Raw genomic sequence first — 24,196 nt, 5'->3', positions numbered from 1 at the left:
GTGTGGTATTACGACCTCTAAAATAAAATATATATACGTGTAATAGTCGAAAGAATGTAGTATACTAAGAGCCTTGAAAAATAGGTAAAACAAAATCGTAAAATTAAAAGTGCAATGCTCACGATAAAGGATTACGTGCGTACGAAGAAAGCTAAGGCTCATAAACATATATATAAAAGCAAGAGTAAAGGGTCAAAAGTACAAAATATCAAGCTCCGAACTTAGCCTGCGAAGCTAAGGCTGCCCAGAGAATAATCATATATATACATATAAGGAACCATAACTCAAAATTCGTAAAAGTAACCCTAGTTCTCCATAAACCTCTATGAGGTGCAACAGTAAAGCATATATACATAGGGAGAGTCTATACATATAGACATAACAAAATAGAACAAAAGTAGAATCCCAAATAGCCCAATTCGCTGTGGAGAACTCCAGACGTCTAGCGAGGTGCATCTCGACCTGCATCTGAAAAACAATAAAACAAAAACCATAAACGGTTGGTCCTCTAAGGTTCTAACTTAAACAAATCCGAACTAAAACCCTCAATCTCTCCGCCTTTTCTCCGTTCCTCCAACTCCGATGGAATTGCACAAACAGACAAGCAGACAATGGCAAACACAGATAGAATACAAGTAATACAGATAGCAAATATAACAAATAGCATATTATAATCACTTAGGCAATCCCAATTAATGCACAAGCAAGCAATTCAAATAATATGCATATGATGCATGCCTGTCGTGTGGCTGATGATTCTTATCTATCGGTTATCAAGCTAACTCGATAAGTTCGGCTGCTAAACCATGGACTGTCCCCTGACGCACATCCCCAAGAGTCTATGCATAGTTTTTTTCTCATATATAAAATTTCTCAATGGGGGTTAACCTTTTCGGAAATTTATAAGTGTCCGGTCATCTCTTACGTCGTAGGGTCAACAGAGTATCGAGTTTCAACCTAGAACACGTGGTGGCAAGCCATGGTACTTTACCTAGGAACACTCGTATCTCAGATAACATAAGTGCATAGGCCTCATTTCATTTATATTCATTTATAATCATTTCATAATCATGACTAATGGCACTGAGGTTAATTAAAAGTAACTTTAGTTCTCTATAAACCTCTATGAGGTGCAACAGTAAAGCATATATACATAGGGAGAGTCTATACATATAGATATAACAAAATAGAACAAAAGTAGAATCCCGAATAGCCCACTTCGCTGCAGAGAACTCCAGACGCCTAGCGAGGTGCATCTCGACCTGCATCTGAAAAACAACAATTTTGTATGGGATGAGAACTGGGGGTTCTCAACATGGTAAAGGTGTCGCATACATAAGATATAAGGTCCTGGGAAAGCTAGAGGCAATCCTAAAACACCGACACTCAGATTATAAAACTTAAAGAGTTAAAACAAAAATCATAAACGGGTGGTCCTCTAAGCTTCTAACTTAACCAAATCCAAACTAAAACATTCAATCTCTCCGCCTTTCCTCCGTTCCTCCAACTCCGAAGAAATTGCATAGACAGACAAGCAAACAATGGCAAACACAAGTAGAATACAAGTAATACAGATAGCAAATATAACAAATAACATATTATAATCACTTAGGCAATCCCAATTAATGCACAAGCAAGCAATTCAAACAATATGCATATGATGCATGCTGGTCATGTGGCTGATAAGTCTCATCTGTCGGTTATCAAGCCAACCCGACAAGTCCAGCTGCTAAACCCTAGACTATCTCCCGACACGCATCCCCAAGAGTCTATGCATAGCTTTTTCTCATATATATAAAATTGCTCAATGGGGGTTAACCTTTCCAAGAATTTATAAGTGCCCAGTCACCTCTTACGTCATAGGGTCAGCAGAGTATCGAGTTTTAACTTGGAACACGTGGTGGCAAGCCACAGGACTTTACCCAGGGACACTCGTATCTCATATAACATAAGTGCATAAGCCTTATTTGATTCATATTCATTCATAATCATTCATTATAGGCATAACTTTACTTATATATCATAAATTTGCAGTTTTATACATAGTTCATCATAACCCGGAGCAAGTGGGGCAAACTACATCCTTGCATCTACCTGGGGAGCATCTATACTAATCAACTTAGAGCAAGTGGGGTGAAACCACAACCCTTGCGTCTACCCAGGATGTACGTTCTCATATCCCCAAGAGGGATAAAGGAGGGGATCCTAACCTCCCACCATCTCGTTGGGGGCGATTGTACAATACCAGGAGGAACAAAGAAGGGGATCCTCACATTCTACCATCTCTTGGGGTCGCACTTTAAAGAAAGATTGCTCAAATGTAACTTTTATTCCTTTCTTTAATCAGGCTTATAATATAAGAAGTGTAAATTTATATATATATATATATATATATATATATATATATATAAATTTATACAACCTATCTCCTCATATCTAAATCATCACTTCTCAAACTTTCTTCATCTCCAAGTTACCACCTATTTCTAGCTTCATCTTGTTACTAGGCATACTACTAAGATCTAGGGTTAAAAGAATGAAATTAGAGGTTTAGAGGTTTAAAATCATGTTTAAAACACTAAAATCCCATTTGCTGAAAACAGGGGTCACGCATATATGTGGACCACGTGTACGTGTGTGGGTGAAATTTGCCCATCATGCATATGCATTACCTCGTCCACGTACGCAGGTACGCTGGACAGAATCAAACATCCGTGTATAGAGGGACCGTGTACGCATACATTGCAGATTAGTTAAAAAATGGTTAAGTCTGTAGAATTTCAGCTTTACATACCAAACTTTTGATGCGCATAACTTTTTTGTTTTAAAACATTTTTCATCCGTTCTTCGAACGGCGTAAACTTCACAGACTCAATTTTCATATGAAATAGGTTTGAAATGCTTTAGAGATCTAGAAGCCAAGTTATGGCTCGCCAAAGTTCAGCCAAAAATCTATTTTACATAAAAACCTCAAACCTCAATTTTCATTAAAACCCAAACTCAAATCCAACCTCCTATACATATATTCAGCACAGCAACATATCATAGCATACCAATACAGCACTAAATTCTCACATCATACCACAATCAATCATACTTCAATATTACACAATTTCACACCTAAATTTCTCACTTTAATCAACAATATTATCAACAATCTATGTTACTTGCATAATTCAATACCATCAACTAGTAAATCATTATTCAATCTCTATTTAGCATCCTATTTCTACCATAACAATGATCTCCAACACATGCTCAATCCATATCATCAATCATTATCACAAGTACTAAGCATACAACATACTTAATCATTCCAACCTATCCTATGGCCCTCTAGCCTAAGTTTTCACAAGACATTATATACTAAATACGAGAAACCTAAACCATACCTTAGCCGATTTCCTCGTATAACCTAAAAGCATCACCAAAAGGTTCAAAACTCAGCCCTAAGGATCCAAAGCAATGACATCCAAAGTTCCACCAAGACTCCAATGTTCACAATCAAACTCCAATTTTCATATATACAAACCTAATACACATTTTCACATATGTATACCCAAAATACAAAATCAATGAGTTAACTAGGGTTCTACGATTATCACCTTACTCAAGCACCAATTAAGCAAGATTAAGCATTTTTCTCAAGCTAATTCGAACCTAAAAACCGAAATTTAACAATTTTCAATATCTTTGCTTATAAATTTTGAAATTGGAAATGAGGAAAATGAGGAAGAAAACATGACTTCCTTATCCTACAATGTATTGGGCTTTGTAAAGCTCGATGTCGCGGTCACGTGGCCGCAAATGGTGCTGCGATCAGAGCTCGAAGTGAAGAGTTATGTGGGTTTGATAATGTGAGTGAGGGTTTGGCTATGGAAGAATGTTCTCCAACCATTATTTCACAATTCACATAGTAAAATTCACTTAAAAAAATATAACAAGAACCAATCCTTCTTTAAAATTAAAGCAAAACCATAATCAATACTAATATTGTCTAATAACACCAAATATTTAAATCAATACAAATAACACAATATTATGCATTAGTCTAAAGTCTTATACATTTTAAACATAAAACATTAACTTATAATCTTATAATGACTAATAGCACAAAATATTAAGGTTTACAATATTTAAATTCCACATAAGAATAGCCATCATCCATCACTAAGGCTGCGTTTGTTTTCGAGAACAGGATAGGACAAGATACTGAGAACAGGACAGGACAAGACACTGATGGACAGAGACACAAAATTTTGTGTTCTTGTATTCTGTTTGGTGATAAACTAGAACAAATTATGAAAATCCAATTTATTCTCATTTTTTTCATTCAAAAAATTTGAGATGAAAAATATAATAATAAAATATATAATTATGAAAAATTAACAAAAATAAAGAAAGAAAAAATAAAAAATAAGTTGTGTCCCTTATTAGTGTCTCCGTGTCCTTCCTGTCAGGATGGACACAAAATACACTAATTTAGTGTCTCTGGACACACTGTCTCTGTCCATGTCTCCTCTGCCAAACACAATTTTGTGTCTCTGTGTCCCTGTCTCAGTGTCCTGTCTCTGTAAACAAACGCAGCCTAATAACACAAAATATTAATTGTGTATGATGACCGGGCCGAGTTCGGGTAACCCGAGATATGGCCCGGACCCGACCCGAAATAATGACCGGATCTATTTTTGAGACCCTTACCCGAACTTAGACCCAATGAAATCACACTAAATTAGCTCCTAAAGTGTTCGGAGCCGGGCCAGACCAGGCTGGGCCATGTACACCCCTATTAATATCTATCCATTTGCTGACTGCTGCTTTCATCATCTATTCATCTTCAATTTCTGGTTCAATTTATTGTTAAGACCCGGTTTAAAATTGGCCCGAACTGTTTGGATATTATCGAGTGAGGGGTCGGGTATGGGTGCAGAAAATGGACCCAGTCATAATTTAAGGTGGGGTTCCGAATTCTTGAGAGAATCTAATTCCTTTGCTCTCCAAACACCACGCTAATCTTAATCTTCATGGACCAATTGTCGGCTATTAATCAAAACTATTTCTTCCTGAAAGTTTGGATTATATAAAACTTGAACCCAATCGCTTCATAAACATGCAACAGTAAGATTCTGATTCTTCTCCCTAACTAACTAATTTTGAATTTCATTTGTGCGAATAATAACCCCCAAATCTGAAAGTCTTTCCTTCAAGGTTAGATATTCTATCCTGAGCACCCAAAAAAATTGATTTTTTTTTGGTTATATATTTTACTTTTCTAATTCCTTCTGCTTTATCTCTCATGGGTTTGAATGATAAATGACATTGTGGGTGTAATTGTTTCAGATGGATGCACCAAATGGATCCCAAGATACTGAGCAAACCCTTGATTCACAAGTCAAAGCGTTCTTTGATTCTGCTCCACCTCTCCAGAATAGGAATGATATCATTCAGAAATTGAATCACTTCATTCAGCTGAATTCTTTATCTTCAGGCAAGTGATTGTGACAGTGACACTCTTTTGTATCGTATTGTATTGTGTTCTAAACCATTAAAAATTATGCTTTCTTTTATTGGCATTTCTCCTTTTGTGTTTTTTTATGCTTGCCCTGCATAATGTGTGGTGGATTTTTGTTGTTGTTGTTGTTGCCTTCACAGAAAATGGGATAGGTAAGAGAATTGTTTGTGTGACTTCTGGTGGCACCACTGCTCCATTGGAGCAGCGGTGCGTTCGCTATGTTGACAACTTTAGTTCAGGTCATAGGGGAGCCACATCCACTGAGTATTTGTTCTTGCACTTGCTCTTGTTCTTGTTCTTGTCAATGAAACTTTTTCTTGGATATTTGTTTGGTGATCTCTTGGAGGGGAATGAATACAATGTTGCTGATTGTGTTGAGTGTAGGTATTTTCTGAAGGCAGGATATGCTGTGATCTTCTTGTACCGGAGGTGAATTTTTCTGTGTATCCTTCTTTTATGTTTGTTTTTTGTGTGTTGTTGCTTACTACCTGTAACTCTTGTTCAGAGGAAGTTTTCAGCCATTCTGTAGATCCCTTCCTGATGATCCCTTACTTGATTGCTTTGAGGCCACCGAAGGATTAAACATTCAAGGTCTTTGGTTTCTGCTTCATCCTCTTCTTGTACCATTAAAAAAGGGAAGGAAAAGAATATAAATAAAATGATCCAATAACTCTACTAGGCGATGCTTCACATTAGAATTTGCACTAAAAATTGTGATAAACTGAAATAAAAGACTTGATCATGTAGGTCGTTAGTTGTATAAAACAATGATGTTAAGTGCCTTGTAAGTTTTTTCCCCTCTTCTTCCTCTAGAAGATTCTTAATTTTTATCTTGATTCGCTAAAGGCTGACAAAATTCCATCATATATATAATTTCATCATATAATGCAATTTTTTTGCTTTTTAATCTTGTCTTTAGATGAAGACCACTCAAAGTGATACTTAATTGGATATTTTGTAATGATGTTATTTTGCATGCCCACTTCATTTCATCTTATTTTGCTGTTTTATTCAAACATATGGGTTTTCTGCATTTTGCTGAATGCTGTTATATACTTCAGTCGGTGAGGCTTATTCTAAAGCAGTGAAGACCGCTATCGTGGATCATCATGCTGTATGATCTGTAGCTAAGATTTTGTCATTTCATCGTCTTTTTTTTTTTTTTTTTTTTTTTTTTTTTTTTTTTTTCATTTTGTCTTTGTTAATAAGTATAGCCTTACTATGATATCATACTATTGCAGGCAGTGAATAGTGGTCTCCTGTTAAAGCTTCCCTTCAGCACTATATTTGAGTATCTTCAGGTTAGCTTCACTTCACTATAATTTCTTTGTATTAATTTCATGTAAAAAAATACAGCGCAATCTGTTACGTGGTGTATATAGTTTCTTCCTCTCTTGGTGTTTGCCAGCAATAATTTGTTTATTTTTTATTTTTCATTTCCATGGGTTCATCAGATTGTTAGAGCCACTTGTTATTTTGTAGCTTAACTTTAAGTGTTTAATAATTATATATCTTGGCACAAATTGATCATTGATAAATATGTTTTTTATTTTGTAGATGCTGCAAATAATTTCAAAGCCAATGAAGGATATTGGCCCACGTGCAATGTTCTTTCTTGCTGCTGCAGTATCTGACTTTTATGTTCCTTGGAAGGACATGGTATAAAATTGATATGTTGATTCTTCTTTCCATGAAAGTTTCATCCCTTATTAACTTCAATTTTGGCTTGAATGATTTTGTAATATGTTAAGATACAAGAATATTAACCATGTCAATTTCAACATCTGTGCTAGAGTTAGTTATTATTTAGAGAATTAGCATACAGATAACACTGTATAACTTAATTAGTCCTGCTTAGATTGTGAAAACTGAAAAGTATAAGCAGAAAAACATTTATTGAATCATCGAAACTATTTAAGGGTTATTTTGAGATTGATGATCATCGTGAAAATTGCTCTGCAAAGCTAGGATCTTGAAATTAAAACACCTCAATTCATAAAATATATTTGACTTGGTAATATCTACTTGCTATATATTTATCCTATGCAGGTAGAACATAAAATTCAATCTGGATCTCACATCTTGGATGTGAAACTTGTTCAAGTGCCAAAGATGCTATCAGTGCTTAGGAAAGATTGGGCACCCGTTGCTTTTTGCATATCTTTCAAGGTATTGATGGGTTGGATATTTGGTCTTTATAATTTTTTGGAGTGATATTGTAATAGACTTACCTTTCCTCCCTGGTTAACAGTTAGAGACAGATTCAAACATTCTTATAAAAAAGGCGCGGGGTGCTCTCGAGAAGTACAATATGCATGCTGTTGTTGCGAACGAGCTCTCCACGCGCAAAGAGCAAGTGGTGGTTGTCACCATTGACGACAAGATTACGGTTCAACGAGATAAGAGTAAGGCTGATGATGATGTAGAGAATCCCCTCATTAAGCTTCTTTCTCAGAGACATTCAGCTTACATTGAGGATTCGAAGAGAATGAGGTGAATCACTTTTTGAGTTTGACCTTTTCCACGACTTCTCCATGTTGCAATTCCATGGCAAGACAACTCTCATTGTATGTAATAAAACCATGAATAAATGAAAAGAAGGATTACACAATATAGATATATTGAGATTGTGGTTTAAGTAAATAAAGGAAGAGAAAATAGAAATAAAGGGTGTTAAAAAGGAGATAGTTTAGGAATAGATATATTGAGATTGTGGTTACAAATTTTCTACTTTTTTGAATATTTAACCATTAACGTGTTTTGGATATTCAATTATGCATACTGGGACCAAATAACGCATTAACCATATTGGATTTAGCTTGTTTAAAGTATAGTATATGGTACATCTCAATCATTGATGGAGGAAATAAAAATCAATAATTCATAATTTTTCAAAGATAATTTTTACTACATATGCATACATAACTACATATGCATACATAACTACATATGCATACAGGATGTCTAGGATTTCCTATCAAAGTAATTAAGTGCTACAATTGGGAAAGTAAAATCTCATTCATCTTTATACTGTAAGTTACAAAATACATATATGTACATCTATATTCCTTATAATAATAATAATAAAATATTAGCTATTGATAAGCATAGTTATCAAATCCGGCTCGACCTGACCGGTTCGACTGGAACCCGGTTTGATCTGACGGGCTTACGTTAAAACTGGTGATCCGGCCGGTTAATTCAACCCGGTCCGGGTTGTGCTTTTCCTTTCAAAAAAAAAAAAAAAAAAAAAAAGAAACGACGTCGTTTCGCTTTCAGATCCCCCCCTCCCCTTTCAACGAACCCTAATGGCTATTCCCCCCTCCCCATTGCCCATAATCTGAGAAATCAAATCAGTCTAATTCCAGTGGAAGTGTGGAACCCCCCCGGGTGCTCGTCTCCGTTCTCTCTGATCCTTCGTCGTCGACACTCGACAGTCGCTCACCCTCACCTCGTCACTCCATCGTCTCTCCCCTCACCTCGTTACTTTGTCGCCTCTCCGCTCACCTCGTCACTCTCGGTCTCTCACGGTCACAGCCTCACCTCGTCGCTCTCAGTCTCTCACTTCGTCTCCTCACCTCGTCGTCGTCGCGGTCCCGTGCTCCTGCCCTACGTTCACTTCGTCGGCGACAGAAAGTTCACAAAAGACATCTATGCATCTGCTCCCTCGGGTCAGTCGGGTGGTGGTGGACGTCTTCTTGGTCGCGGTCTGGGAACCAGTTATCCAGGTGAGCTCCCTTCAAGTTTTTTACCATGGTCTTTTACTAGAAATCTAGAATTGTTGAATACTGAACCTGGTAGTTGCTGTTGACTGTTGTAATTGAATTTTAGAATTGTTGAAGCTGAGCATATTTTAGTTAGTATTATTATTGAATCTGGTGGTTATTACTATTGTATTTGATTTTTTAGAGTTATTGAATCTGATGGTTATTACTTTAGTTAGAATTATTGTTTAACTTGAATCTAATGGTTGCTGATGTTGTATTTAGTTTTTTGGCGTTGTTGTTTGTTGCTGGTTGCTGTGTTTTAGAGTTGCTGTGTTGTATAGTTGCTGTGTTTTTTAGAACTGTTGTTGTTTATTGCTGGATTTTTTTAGAGTTGCTGTTTGTTCACTTTGTTGAATCACAAAGTCAGTGAACTTTGGTGAAATGGTGGCAATTGCTGTATTGCTTAAAAACTGACTTAAGTAAATCTTTTGTTGTTGAAAATATTTTTGGTTTCTTTTGCTAGAATTTTAAAAATGTCTTCATCTCAAACACCATCAGAAACACCACCATCTCAAGAACAAGCATCATCAACAACTTCTACCCCTGATCTTGCCACTAAAAGAATTTATAATAATGCTATGGAAGATATTGATGCAAATCAAAATGAAAAAAATGTTGATCAAGCTCTAAATTTGTCCTATGAAGATGTTGATGCCAACTTAAAGCTCACCCCTTGGACTTGATTTAATGTTTGTGTTATCTTTCACTTGCTCTTGTTGATATAAATTGAAAACATATTTTGTACTAAAGACTAGTTTATTATCTTTTTTTTTTTAGATTATTAGTTATGTTTAAGACTTGATATTAGATTATTAATGTTTGTAAAGACTTACATTTTAAGTTTTAAGACATTATTTTAATTTTATTTATATAATTTTATACTTTTTTAATTATGACCGGATTCAGTGACCCACCGGTTGAACCAGTAATCCGATGACCCGATCATATTACCGGTTCGGTTCCGATAACTATGTTGATAAGTGAGAATTATGTCCCATTTTCATTCATCACTATCTAATTCAAGACCTTCTGCTGCCAAGAGCTGGCTGATATGTTTATCTTGATCTTGCTCAGCCTTTCTTCTCATCAAATCTCTTTTCTTGAGAACAAGTGTGTGCCTTTTAAGGGTATTGGAGAAATTCTTAGCAGCAGCTGCCTTCTCTCTAGCCAGAATCTTCCTTGCCTCATCAGGATCCGTCTAAGATTTTACAAACTATTTCAGTCACATAAAAGTAAAAAAAAAAAAGAAAATGAAAAAAAAAAGCATGTTATACTGTTGCCATTTCAAAACACAAATTCTACTTTAGGGTGAAAAACTACTTCCTTCTATTCAAAATAACTGTTGTTTTGACTTAATTTATGCCCTGTATTCTTTAAAATTCACTCAAACCTGGAAGTGATAAATTTTAAGTATGCCCTAATACCTTTGAACGAGAAAGTTGACGGACACGTAGATTCAACTCTTGTTGCTGCTGCTCAGCCCAAGCAGCAACTGCCATATCACCACGTTGATCAAAAGCTTTTTGCTTTTTCATTAGCCACTCCATCCATGTCTCAGACGCCTGAAGGAATCAAAACACCACTTCAATTGACATTTGACAATATGAAGAGAAGTAATGTGTTATGAGATTACAAAAAGAAGAAAGGATATGGTCACGGATTTCACAAATCAAACTTAGACACTCTCCTATGATTCAAAAGATAAAAAAGTGACAAGAAAGCATCATAAATGCATTCTCCATAGGAAACACAAAACAGTAATATCTGATTAAGTAACTCAATCTGGCACGCTTATACAAGGGAAGAAATTGATAGCATGTCCTACTTTGCTATAGGATTGTAAGATTGAGGAATAAGGCAATTTAATATATCAATATGTGAACACTTTGTATGTCAAACTGTTTCAATCGTAGACATAGTTTTACTCACCAACCTTTGAAGTATAGAAATTAAAAGACAATGCACACAACATGTTCCAAAAAGGTTAAAAGTTAGAAAAGCAAAAGTTAAACATATTGAAGTTCCTCTATGAAAGATAAAACTTAACAAGTAACTAGAATCAACTGCGAAGATAGTCAGATGCATAAAAGATATTCCCTTCAGAGGGTTGACTCGGTTATCCATATCATACTGTCTTCGCTTCTCATTGTCTATAAGCAATTCATAAGCAGCTTGGATCTTAATGAACCTAGCTTCTGCTGTTTCGCCTTCCTCAAGGGTTCCTCTACCATCATAGACTGGAATAGTGAAGTAGAGTTACTATATGTATTCAGACATTTTCATCTTAGAAAACAACACAAGCACAGTGGAACTGTACTTCTAGCAAACTACTAGTATCCAAGACAAGATGTAAATGCCACAATGCAAAGTAGTCGCAGAAACTAAGCTTCAAGTTAAATGGCCATATGAACATATTGCTTCTAGATGTGATAAGATAGGCCATCATTAATCAGTGTTACATACAACCCTTCAATGAAGCAGTGGCTGGAATTAACAAATATAGTTACATACCATCTGGATGATAGAATTTAGCCAATCGTGGATAAGCGCTCTTTATCTGTTCTTCATCAGCATCTCTGTCCAATTCTGTTGTTTCAGCATAGTCAATTCAAGAATCAACTGTCAAAACAAGTATCCATAGGAAGTTTCCCATCCCTATTCTCTTCCTACAACAAAGGCTAACATCATTTACACCACTACACAACCAACCATTCGCGAATGAAGGTGACAACCCCAAATGCATTGAATTCAATAATAACTAGAAGTTTTCAAAAAAAAAAAAAAATCAGTAAAAAGTTTCAACTTTAGCAAAACCCAAATTATAATCGGTGGTCTTTTCAGCTGCAAGACTCTGTTTTGGCTGATTTTTTTTCCCCTTTTCTTCCTTTTTCGTTGTTTTCGGGAAAAGGAACGAACTTTAGAGTGAAAAGTTTCAGTATTTTACCAAGGGGATTGTTGTTCGTCCCAATTTGAAGCCTTGACCAGAGTTCTCCTCTGATTAACGCGAAACCATAGTCAAGTCCTGCTCGAACCCCAGGAATCGATGAGCCAGGAAGAGTATAACGAAAAAGAGGGAAAATGGGAATCGCAATTAGGGTTCCTTAAAGAAGCCCTGGTTTGAAACAGGTATCTGCAAGTAATGAAAGAAGAGAAGAACAGTGTGTGAGGCCTACACAGGGTTATGAAATTGCTCATAATGTTCCGGTGAAATTTTGGAAGTTCTTCCACCTGAAAATCAATGCAACGATGCAACGCAGAAACTAGAACCACCCAAGTGCAAAGTCCCCCCCCCCCTAGGATACGCGATGGCCCTCGATGACAACGAACCTCTGATGCTCTGAGTTTAATAATATGTGAATCTTACGGAATCTTTGAATCTTTGCAGTTCTTATTTTCCTTTCCTTCCTTTTATTATTTATTTTTCTGAAATTTTCCTCAATCTCAATTCTCGGGAGCAATTTTTGTATGCACGAAGTTTATAGTTATGAAGTGCGAGTGTGTTAAAAATTACCCACTAAAATTAATTATTAGTATAAAATATATATTAAAATATAAATATATATTAAAAATAAATTAAATTATATATATATATAAATATAAATATATTAATGACTAATTTTAGTAGTTAATTTTAATATATAAATAATATTTTTATAAAATTTATTAAATAATTTATTAAATTTAACTAAATTATCATCTAATAATTTTTAACAGTCAATTTTATATAAAAATAATTAGAAGTGTTTTACTTTATAGAATAAAAATTTTTCGGTTCTTTCTAATTAGATTGTTTAGATGATTTTTTTAAAAAAATTTTAAAAATTAATTATTTTTATCAATGTAATAATATATAATTAATTATACATTGCAATATTTATTTTTATTATGTAATATTTAATTATTTATCAAGTTAATTTAATTTTAATGTATTAAATCAGGTATTTGTGATTAAATAAATTTTTAAAGAGTAAATTTAAAAAATAATTATTTTTATTAATATATTAATACTAATTATCTGTATAAAATTGATATAAAATTAAATTTTTTTATTAATTTTTTAATAATTAATTATTAGGGTTTTTTTTTCTTAAAAAAATTAAAAGTAAGGAAAATTATAAAGATCAATCATATTATATATAAGGTGAAAATTTTGATAGCTAAAAATTGTTAGATGATAATTTAATCAAATATGTTAAATTATTTAACAATTTTTAATGATTAACTTCACATAATAACAACTACTTGTAAATTTTTAACTATGGATATACTAAAATTAATTATCAAATCAATCATTTATATAAAATACATATAAAATATAAAATACATATTAAAGTTGATTAAATAATGCAATAATTATATACAAATGTGTGTACATAACATTTGTTTAATTTTAATCACGGTTGAATTCATAATTTTTATCATATCAGAGTCCTATTATTTTAATTCAAGATGATTAGGTTCTCAATTTATCATTTTAACCACTACTTCACTTTAGAATTCTTTTTTTTTTTTTTAAATCCTATATTGCTTGCTGTCTTCTTATCATCATCCACGCTCTCGTCCCCCATCCTCTGTAAAAAGATGTGACTGTTTGATTCTTTTTAGAAAAAATTAATTATCTTATGTATTTAATTACATACTTTTGTTTTAAAGATTTTACAGTGAACAAATTTTACAAAATCAAAGATACAACTAAGCTTTTGTTTGTTTTTTTTTTAACTTTTACAAAAGTCATGGTGAATCAATGACATTACCGCAAAGAGGCTCATTATTTTAGATATGCCAGCTATATGTGAGTTATGCGTTGATATGGAATATGGGAGTGCTATACATAGATGTGGGACAGTTTTTGCTGAGACCTGATGGAAGAAATCAGACCATCTGAATTCTGTACAAAAAAATTTGGATAACCAAATCGGATGGTCCGAGTTGTGAGGGAGGAAAAATTTTGAATTTTAGGAGTGACTAATCGGACCATCCGATTAGTAATTTTTTTTCTAAAATCAAATCGGACCGTCCGAATTTGATTAATAAATATTTGAATACGTTAACGGTAATCGCTGGGTCCGAGTTGAGTATAATATATATATATATTTTTACATTATATAAGTGTGAGTAGCTCGTATTGGACTGATTAGAGCAGTTCTTCAATTCATCATCTTCTTCCCTCAGCACCTCCATCTATCTTTCTCTGTTCTTTCGAACGAAGAAAAATAACTTGAGTGTGAAGTTTATTCATGTGAGTGAGAAAAATGGATAATAGAGTCTTACTGAAAGTATATTATTTCGGTCAGATTTTGTTAGAAACAAATGAAGGAGTGAAATTTATTTGTGAAAATTCGTTAGATATTGTTATTCCATTCACAATCTCATTCGAGGAACTAAAAGGTGTAATTTGTGAGAAGATAGAATCTGGGTTGTCTAGGAGAATACAGGTATTTTATACAGGTATCCCATACCGGTATTTGGTGGATTCGTTCAATTTCAGACGAAATATGTAACTGATGAAGCGAGCATGCAAGAGATGTTTTCAATGTACATTGAAAGTCGCGGTCAGATATCGTTTATTGAAGTGTATGTTGAATTCGAACAGTCTGAAGCCGACCTAAATATTGAACGGGAAGATTACAACAGCGACAGTGAGGAAGAGTTTGAAAGCAATTACGAAGTTGTTGGTCCAGATGGAGACGAAGACCAAGGTGACGGCACTATGGCACCAAATGTGACTGACGTGGCAAATACACTCGCAAACGAACATCCGTTTGAGGAGCCGTCTTTCATGCGAGTTTTGGACTTGGAAGCCATGCATGCTTCGAAGTTTCCGGAGTATACGAATGCAGGCACGTAATTGCCTATATGTATATACGAAGGATTAGAATTTTATAATAATTTATATTGATCGATGTGACCAAATAGTTACGTGACATGTGATAATATACGTAATTAGCATTTGTTTCTGTGTTTGTTTAGTTAATAATATTATTTCTAGTTAGTCATTGTTTAAGTTAAATATTAATTATTGTTTATTAATTAGTATTTATTTATGTGCTTATGCTTTTAATTAGTGTTTATTAATTATATTAAGTTTGATATAATGATTATTGATTTACTTTTAATTGCACTTATTAAATATTTGTGTATTAAATATTTACGCTACGGCTGTCGTCGTGGTAGAAATTCCTGTTGTCGTAGATGGTGAATTTGCTGTGAGAATGGAATTCAATTCCAGGAAAGCTGTTATTAGAGTAATGAAAGATTATACTATCCGAAGAGGTGTAGACTACCAGGTTTATGAGTCGGAGCCGCTGACATTTTATGCCAAATGTACGCAGTATGGGTCAGGTTGTGATTGGCTTATCAGGGTTAGCATGATTAGTAGAAAGTACTGTTGGGTTATAATGAGGTATAATGGTAGTCACACTTGCACCAGAGCAACCATTTTTCAGGATCATTCGAAGTTGGATTCGAACACAATTGCAGAAGCAATAAAGCCGTTGGTTGAGGCTGACCCCTCGATAAAGGTGAAATTAGTTATTGCAGAAGTACATTCGAATTTAATTACACTATCAGCTATCGGAAAGCATGGTTGGCTAAGCAAAAGCCAGTGGAAAAATATTTGGAGGTTGGGAAGCATCTTACGAAGCTTCGCCTATATAGTTTGAGGCCATGTGTCATAAGGAGCCATCAGCAGTTGTCCATTTTGAGACTATGCCTGCATATCAAGGCGATGACTTGGTTACTGATATCCGGGTGTTGCATAGAGTCTTCTGGAGTTATTACCCATGTATTAGAGTATTCAGACATTGTAAACTAGTTGTCTAAGTAGACGGGACTCACTTGTACGGAAAGTATAAGGGTTGTCTGTTGGTTGCAGTTTCACAGGATGGTAACAACAATATCATCCTAATTGCATTTGTTATTGTGGAGGGAGAGACTTCTGATGTGTGGCACTTTTTTCTGAGTAACCAGCGACAACATGTAGTGACTCGAGATGGTATGGGACTGATCTCTGACCGACGCGAATCCATCAATGCAGCTGTGGCCCGCATTAACGGAGCTTGGTCGCCTCCCAGAGCTTTTCACATGTTTTGCATCAGGCATATAGAGTCGAATTTTTTAAGAAAGTTCAAGGCACTGTACCTACAAAAACTTATCGTCAATATAGGTAACCTCGTTGTAATTTGAAGTTCATTATTAACAGTGTACTGTTATTGGTTTTTTTTTTTGTGATTTGTCCTTTCTTATTGTGCAGGATATTCGAGGACGGTCTGCGAGTACGAATTGCGTTACCAACGTTTACGAGAACGGGGCGAGGCTTACACTAACTGGCTAAACCAAATCCCCGCGAACAGTATGCATTGGCATTCGACGGTGGTTACCGATGGGGTCACATGACGACGAACCTCGTGGAATGCATCAACTCAATCTTGAAGGGTGCACACAATCTCCCCATCACTGCACTTATCAAAGCAACTTATCGAGGCGGAGGCTCAGATTAATGCCGGCCATGTTTTTTCTAAGCTTGTGACCTCCAAATTGCATGCAAATCAACTTGCATCAGGAAACATCCAGGTGAATTGCTTCGACAGGCAAAATGAGGTCTTTGAAGTGCGTGAGATGCCAAGTGCAATGGAGTATACCGTCGACCTCCGTCGACAATGATGTGACTGCGGTGAGTTCTAGGTGGACCGAATTTCTTGTCGACATGTGTTTGCATGTTGTGAAAATCAATGACTAGATTGGCAAGTGTATGTTCTTAATGTGTATAAGATGGACCAAGTTCGACGGGTTTACCGAGCCAAGTTTAGGCCACTAGGGAATCCTACTACATGGCCTGCTTACAACAGGCCTCGATTCGTACCGAATTCGTACCTGAGACGAGTTACCAAAGGTCGTCCAAGGATGACGCGCTTCTTGAACGAGATGGACATGCGAATATTACGTCGTCCTAGGCGATGTAAGCAATGTGGGGCTGAGGGACACAGCTGTAGTAGATGCCGTCAGGTAGGTGGTGCAAGTGCCGGCAATAATGCTCAGTAGATTTATGTATTTTGCGTTAAATCCAAGTAGCTATGATATTTGCGACTCTATATAACTTATCCAAGGTATAAAGTATGTTATTTGAAACATTGTAACTGATATCAAACTACTATATGCCATTTGCGATAGAAAAGTACTCCATGATATGCATTGTAATAATACATAGAACATTCAAACGATACATAGAAAAGTGTTCGATAACATACACAATAATAATACTAACTACACAAAAGCTACTTTCTCCTTGCCCACTTTACGTCATCCACAAGATCCTTGTATTTCTTGGAGATCCTTTTGAACAGGGACGAAGTGTATTGATTAGCGCTACGACATGGCGGATCAACCCTGAGATTGTAGCCTTTAACTATTTCAGCTGGAGTTCGTGCCTCACCTGTGTATAACTTAATTAGTTGATTGAACAAGTTTATAATATAATAAAATCAACACAAATACCATACATGAATATAATATAATCAATTGACCCAGCAAGTATATAATATAAGCAAATCAACCATATATGAATATAATATAATCAATTGGCTAAAGAATAAAGCAATAATAGGACCTGCACCATCATCATCATCACCAGAAGCATCATTACGAGATTCTTCACTTCTTCCATGTCTTCATCTTCATCCTCCTCGTCATCCTCAATACTCGTCTGTCTCTAGCTCAGCTGTCCTAGAATTTTCTTCAATTAGACCCATTAAAACACGGCGAGGGTTTTGACTATTAAGAATTCCTCTACCACTGTCACTCCTACTAGAGTTACCAGATACCAACCCTCCAGTACTAACCGAGGAAGTACGGTATGGATGCATCGCGTCCAAGGAATACCTACCAGCCATGATATCAGGCTGATGGCCGTACTGTGATTGATCTGCTTCTGCAACCATGAACCCAAGTAACTGGCTAAAAGATGCTCCATCTCCTGAGTCAAGCTGTGGAGTACCCCAATACTGTTGATGTATTAGATATGATATGGTAAACTGTGTTTGAGGTACATATGGGTTTGAGGATTGTGGTTGTTCTTGTGGAGGTGGAGGTAGAGGTGGAGGTGGAGGTGGCGGTGACTGTAGCTCCTGTTCTTCATTGTCATCATCCATAACTTGATTACCCTCGTCATTCTCTTGACCCACACGATCCGACAAGTTCAAGTGGTTGCCATATCTTGCACGGTACCAGTACATGTAAATATCCAAGGGATGCTGTGGAGGCACGGGAAGCTCAGTAAGAATATGATTATACCTGTTTGTCCACTGCATCACCCAAAATGAATGAGTCGTGGCCGTGGCCCAGTCAAGATTCTTAGGACCAATCAGGACCATTCCGTGTGCCTTGTCTAGATTCCGTTCCTGATGAGGAACTCCTTGAACGAAACCAAACTGTCGCCTAAACCTATCGGTTGCATGCCACTCAATGATTTCAAAAGACACTAACAGCACCGTAGCGCTTCACACAACCAAGTGCATGTAGATGTCTGCAGGAATTATGTCTGTATCAATGCGATCAACAACATAAGCATGCCACACAAACTGCGGAAAATAAAGAAACAGATGATTACAACCCAAATAACATTAACACTAAACCCGAATCAAATACTTCTTTAATAACTACACACCTGGCCTTCTTGGAGATCATCCAAGGCTTTCCTAAAGTGCTCAAGCGTAAGATACCTAAAGCGTCGATCTCCACGCTCCCAGTTACGTCACCTAATATGACTTAATTCATTAACACAATTGGATTCTAAATATGAAGATAGGATGTAAGTGTAAGATAATGTTACCTGTTTTCAAGTGGAAAACTGCGGGGTTCCCGAGGAACCGGCGCTAGATATGGGAGACGGATCCAAGCCCAGTTTAGCAGAAGTGTTAGCGGACCATCGATTTTCTTGCAGTCAAAATGAGATGCCTTGCATAATGACCTGTACAGGTGTGCCAGGCATGCAGATCCCTAACTGTACTGTCTGATACTGCCAAAATCACGAAGCAAAGGCAGGAACTTCCAGTGCACAGATGCCCCAGAATTGTCACCAAACAAGACTGTACCAAATAATAACATAATGTGGCACTTTACGTATCTCTGCATGCTGGTTTCGTCAACCAACTGTAATCGTTCTTTTAGATCTCGAAGCCACGTCAGTTTTATGCAGCTTGCTCTACAGTCCAACTTCCTCGGTACAATCCCAAATTGCTGCAAATACTCCACCTCTAAGGCTTCAAAACTACTCATAGTCATCCCTGTGACTGGAAGACCGTCTGTTGGAAGACCAAGAATAACAGCAACATCTTCCAATGTCACAGCACATTCACCAACAGGAAGGTGAAAGGTATGTGTGTCTGGATGCCACCTTTCGACTAGAGCATTTACCAGTACTTTCTGACATTGAACTACTCCAATTTGGAAAACATACAAGAAACCAGTAAACCGTAAATGCTCCTCAACCCTATCATTGTACCGATTCGGAGGGAGTGGGTGATCACATGTCAGATACCGTGAACTCTACAAAAACAACAACAACAACAACAACAACAACAACAACAACAACAACAACAACAACAACAACAACAACAACAACAACAACAAAGCCTTGTCCCACTAAGTGGGGTCGACTACATGAATCAAACGACGCCATTGTGCTCTGTCATGTATCATGTATCATGTCTACAGAGAGACCGTTTACATGTAGATCTCGTTTGACCACCTCATAAATGGTCTTCTTAGGTCTTCCTCTGTCTTTCGTCCCTTGTCCATCTTCCATCTCATCCACTCTCCTGACTGGATGTTCTATCGGTCTTTTTCTCACATGTCTAAACCACCTAAGAAGGGCAACTTAATTAGTTAATTTTTGTTAATTAGTTAATTTAGTAATTACCATGTATGACTAACCTAACCTATCAATTAATTAACTATCATTATTAAATAATTTTTACAATTAACTAAACAAGACATAATAATTGAAATCACAAAGCTATGATATATAATTTTACTAAATCCAATTTAAACAAATAATTTTACTTAATCAAATTTACTAAAGCCCCAAGTAATTAACTTAACTGCTAAATTTAATTAACAACCCTATAAATTATTTTGAATGCTTTATAAAATATAAAAAATTATGATATTATCATTATACATATTTTACTCATTCTGTTTCCAACTGAGTATTGAATTACATAATTATTTATTTATTTAGTCACTAACAATAAACTATCTTACTACTAATAATAACTAATAAATAAATTCAATTCTTGTTTAACTAATAAAATTTCACTTCATTAAACCGTCAGCTACACTAACATATTTTTTTCAATTAAAAATCTAACAACAAACAAAAAAATATTACAAAAAATTCTACCTAATTTACTCAAAATTCCCCAAACCATTTCCAAAAATTATACAACTTAAACGTAATAATTAATTATAATTTCTAAAATTATTACAAAAAAAATTTTAAACATATATTTTTACTAATCTATCACATTACATCAATTTAAATATTATCATTAATTAAAAAGTTCACTAATCAACTACAATTGTATATATATACTTTCAACAATAAATTCCCAAGTTCTAACGATAATCACAATTTCTTAACCTATATGTTCCTAAATTCACTTTCTAACAATAATAATAATAATTTTATAACATATAATATTTACTTCAATTAAATATATATTCCTAAATTTTTAACAATAATAATAAATCTGAAATATAAAAAAAATTTAAAAACTAAACTTACATAATCAGGGTGGCTGAGATAATGTATAATATGAAGTTCAGGACGATCAACATCCTTATATTTTTGTTTCTTTGGCATTGTGAATTTTTCCTTCAAATTTTCATGAAGAACAATGGGGTTTTGGAGGCTGAAGAAGAAGAAGAGAGGAAAGGGGTTGCTGGTGGGGTTCACTATGAAAGTGACTCGAAGGGAGTGAGTTGAGGTTCAAGGAAGCATGTTGGTATAAGGGGTACCGTTTTGTGGGGAAATGAACGCGCGACACGTGGCTGGGACCGCACAAATCGGACGATCCGAGTTGTGCCCTCTAATCGGACCGTCCGAGTTCCAACCTCCAAATTCTTCCGTCCGATTTCAGTCCTACTGACACCGCATGCAGGTAAAGCACCCATGTTCTTGAAAGAACGAAACTCTCGCGCGATGTAGAATTTTCACAATAAATTCGCGTTGTAAGTATAGCTTCTAGATCGACAAGAATTCCTTTCTTACAAAAGTTTGGTTGTCACAAGTAATAAACCCAATAAAATTTATAACCGAAGTATTCAAACCTCGGGTCGTCTTCTCAAGGAATTGCAGGGAGGTATGAATTATTATTGGTTATGGAAGAAGATATGTTTGTGGGGTTTTTTTAATGTATAAGATAAAAAGCAAGAATAGTAAATGGAAAAAGGAATCAACTAATAACTAGAAAAGCTCTTGGCAAGGTATGAGAACTGGAAGTCCTATCCTAGTTATCCTTATCAATTGTGATGAGAATTGGATTTTGCTCCCACTCTAACTATGAAGGTAAGTCAGGTGGATAAATCAATATGAATCCTCAAGTCCTAGTCTTTCCCTTGGAAAGACTAGAGTTAGTGGAATCCAAATTAATCAGCAAAGAATTCTAATTTTCAGTCAACACCTCGAGTTTGATAACTCAAGCGTCACCAATCACTTAACCAAAGCCAAAAGGGAAAAATATCTTAAATTAAATTAAAAGCATTCATAAATAATATAAAGCAAAATCAAATCTGAAATACCTCAATTTATATTAAATAAAAAGTTAGATTGAACATAGGAATCCATAAACCAAATTGGCAACATCAAGTAATCAACTAAAGTAATAGAATAAATAGAAGTAGAAGAAAACATAAAGTAAAGTAAAGGAATATTAAACCTGGAATGAAGAAGATGAAATCCTAATCTGAATAGAAATCTTAAATCCTAAGAGAGAGGAGAGATCCTCTCTCTCTAAAACTACATTTAAATTATGAAAAGTGAATAATGGAAGATATGTTAATGAATGGATGCATTCCCCCACTTTATAGCCTCTAATATGTGTTTTCTGGGCCGAAAACTGGGTCAAAAACAGCCCAAAAATCGCCCCCAGCATCTTCTGGTACGTACAGGTCATGGGAAAGTGACGCGGAAGCGTCGTCCACACGTTTGTGTGGATTGCGTTTCTGCCAGGTCACGCATCCGCGTGATCCACGCATTTGCGTCACCTGGCTTCGTGGCAGCTATGGCAAATTATATATCTTTGTGAAGCCCCGGATGTTAGCTTTCCAACACAACTAGAACCGTGTCATTTGGACCTCTTTAGCTCAAGTTATGGTCGATTTAGTACCAAGAGGTCAGGCTGGACAGCTTTAGCAGTTCCTTCAGTTTCTTGTATTCCTTCCACTTTTGCATGCTTCCTTTCCATCCTCTAAGCCATTCTTGCCCTGTAATCCCTAAAATCACTTAACGCACATATCAAGGCATCGAATGGTAATAAGAGAGGATCAAAATTAATAAAATTAAGGTCAAAGAAACATGTTTTCAATCATAGCACAAAATCAGGAAAGAAAACGTAAAACATGCGATTTCTATGAATAAGTGGGTAAGGACTTGATAAAATCCACTCAATTGAGTACAAGATAAATTGTAAAATAGTGGTTTATCAACCTTTCCACACTTAAACATTAGCATGTCCTCATGCTAAACTCAAGAGAAGCTATAAAGGGGTGAAGAGCAATGATAGAATGTATGAAATACAACCTATCTATATGAATGCAACTACATGCAGAATGTTTCTACCTACTTGGTTAAAAGTAAATAAATCTTCCAAGAACATACATGAACTGGATTTTACTAATTCAAATCATAAAAATGAAGTACAAATAGATTTGCAAGAAGAAGATAGCTCATGAAAGTCGGGAACAAGGAATCGAGCATCGAACCCTCACTGGAAGTGTATACACTCTAATAACTCATGTGTTTAAGGTTCGATTCTCTCAATCCTCTACTAACCTTGCTTTCTAAGGCTTGCTTTTCTTCTACCAATCAACACAAATTTGATGCACAAATACACATATCAAGAGGTCTTTTAAGGGTTGTAATGGGGTTAGGGTCAAGGTAGGATTGTATTTGGCCAAGTGGACTAAAATTTGAATCCTTAATTAACTTAAACTTTCCACCTAACTTTAGACAATCCATGTAATCATAATACCACATCTAACTATCTATTAACCATGTTTTCCACATATTCATGCATTCTAATTTCAAGTACAGTACATATGCATTGCTTTCACCATTTACTTTGGGGCATTTTGTCCCCTTTTTATTATTTGCTCTTTTTCTTTTCTTTTTCTCCTTTATTTTCTCCTTTATTTTTTTCTTTTTCTTTCTCTTTTTTTTATTTTTATTTATTTATTTATTTATTTTTTTCTCAATGCATATGATTAAATTATTAAATGCATGAATATGTCCTAAACATTTCTTTCACATTTTCATAAAGATATACAATGCATAATTCTTAAACCAAACGTTTCCAAACCCACTTTTCCCACACTTAAATCATAAGCACTCTCACTAGTCTAAGCTAACCAAGGATTCAAATTAAGGACATTATTGTTTTCCGCTTAGAGTTAGTGATGAGCTAAAGTAAAGAACAAAGGGGTAAAATAGGCTCAAAATTGGTTTGCAATGGATAATGAAAAGGTTAAGGCCATATGGGTATGTAAGCTCAGTAAAACAAAGGCCTCAATCATATAAGTGCATACATACATCAAACCATGGAAATATAGAATTAAGCAAGACAAAGATCACAATTTTAGAGAGAAAAACACACACCAAAAATAAAATATTGGTTGATAAAATGCAACCAATCAAATAGGC

At 35.4% G+C, this 24,196-nt stretch overlaps 2 protein-coding genes across 5 annotated transcripts; one reads left to right on the top strand and one right to left on the bottom strand.

Annotated features, from left to right (window-relative positions):
• Positions 1-4,921: 4,921 nt before the first annotated feature.
• On the top strand, positions 4,922-8,291 carry LOC107630330 (phosphopantothenate--cysteine ligase 2). Of its 4 annotated transcripts, none has more exons than XM_088509665.1 (10): positions 4,928-5,208; positions 5,341-5,488; positions 5,653-5,776; positions 5,897-5,941; positions 6,018-6,103; positions 6,574-6,626; positions 6,754-6,813; positions 7,070-7,171; positions 7,562-7,681; positions 7,764-8,291. In XM_088509665.1, the coding sequence occupies exons 2-10, from the start codon at positions 5,341-5,343 to the stop codon at positions 8,007-8,009; spliced, it is 984 nt and encodes a 327-aa protein (XP_088365791.1). In that variant the 5' UTR covers positions 4,928-5,208; the 3' UTR covers positions 8,010-8,291. The 4 variants fall into 4 exon arrangements, with proteins under 4 accessions (XP_088365789.1, XP_088365790.1, XP_088365791.1 ...); XM_088509666.1 differs by having other exon boundaries at positions 4,929-5,118; XM_088509663.1 differs by having other exon boundaries at positions 4,922-5,208; positions 5,653-5,941.
• Positions 8,292-8,408: 117 nt separating this feature from the next.
• LOC107630329 (uncharacterized) lies at positions 8,409-12,288 on the bottom strand (the record flags this gene model as incomplete). The annotated part of the gene is made up of 5 exons (XM_016333424.3): positions 8,409-10,477; positions 10,704-10,843; positions 11,379-11,516; positions 11,791-11,875; positions 12,223-12,288. Coding segments are annotated over 5 exons (627 nt in total), but the record flags the coding sequence as incomplete, so codon positions are not given.
• Between the last annotated feature and the right edge of the window lie 11,908 nt (positions 12,289-24,196).

This window comes from Arachis ipaensis, chromosome B3 (genome assembly GCF_059453495.1).
Source record: "Arachis ipaensis isolate K30076 ecotype BB chromosome B3, ASM5945349v1, whole genome shotgun sequence".
Classification (NCBI taxonomy): domain Eukaryota; kingdom Viridiplantae; phylum Streptophyta; class Magnoliopsida; order Fabales; family Fabaceae; genus Arachis; species Arachis ipaensis.
The sequence above is the reverse complement of the archived record's forward strand: the minus strand, read 5'-3'. Positions and strand labels throughout refer to the sequence as shown.

What these genes read in the sequence shown, in the direction of transcription:
- LOC107630330 (XM_088509663.1), top strand. Translation starts at nt 5,341, where the DNA reads ATGGATGCACCAAATGGATCCCAAGATACTGAGCAAACCCTTGATTCA. An exon ending in CTATCGTGGATCATCATGCT is followed by an intron (nt 6,627 to 6,753) that starts GTATGATCTGTA and finishes ATACTATTGCAG; the next exon opens with GCAGTGAATAGTGGTCTCCT. An exon ending in CTTTTTGCATATCTTTCAAG is followed by an intron (nt 7,682 to 7,763) that starts GTATTGATGGGT and finishes CCTGGTTAACAG; the next exon opens with TTAGAGACAGATTCAAACAT.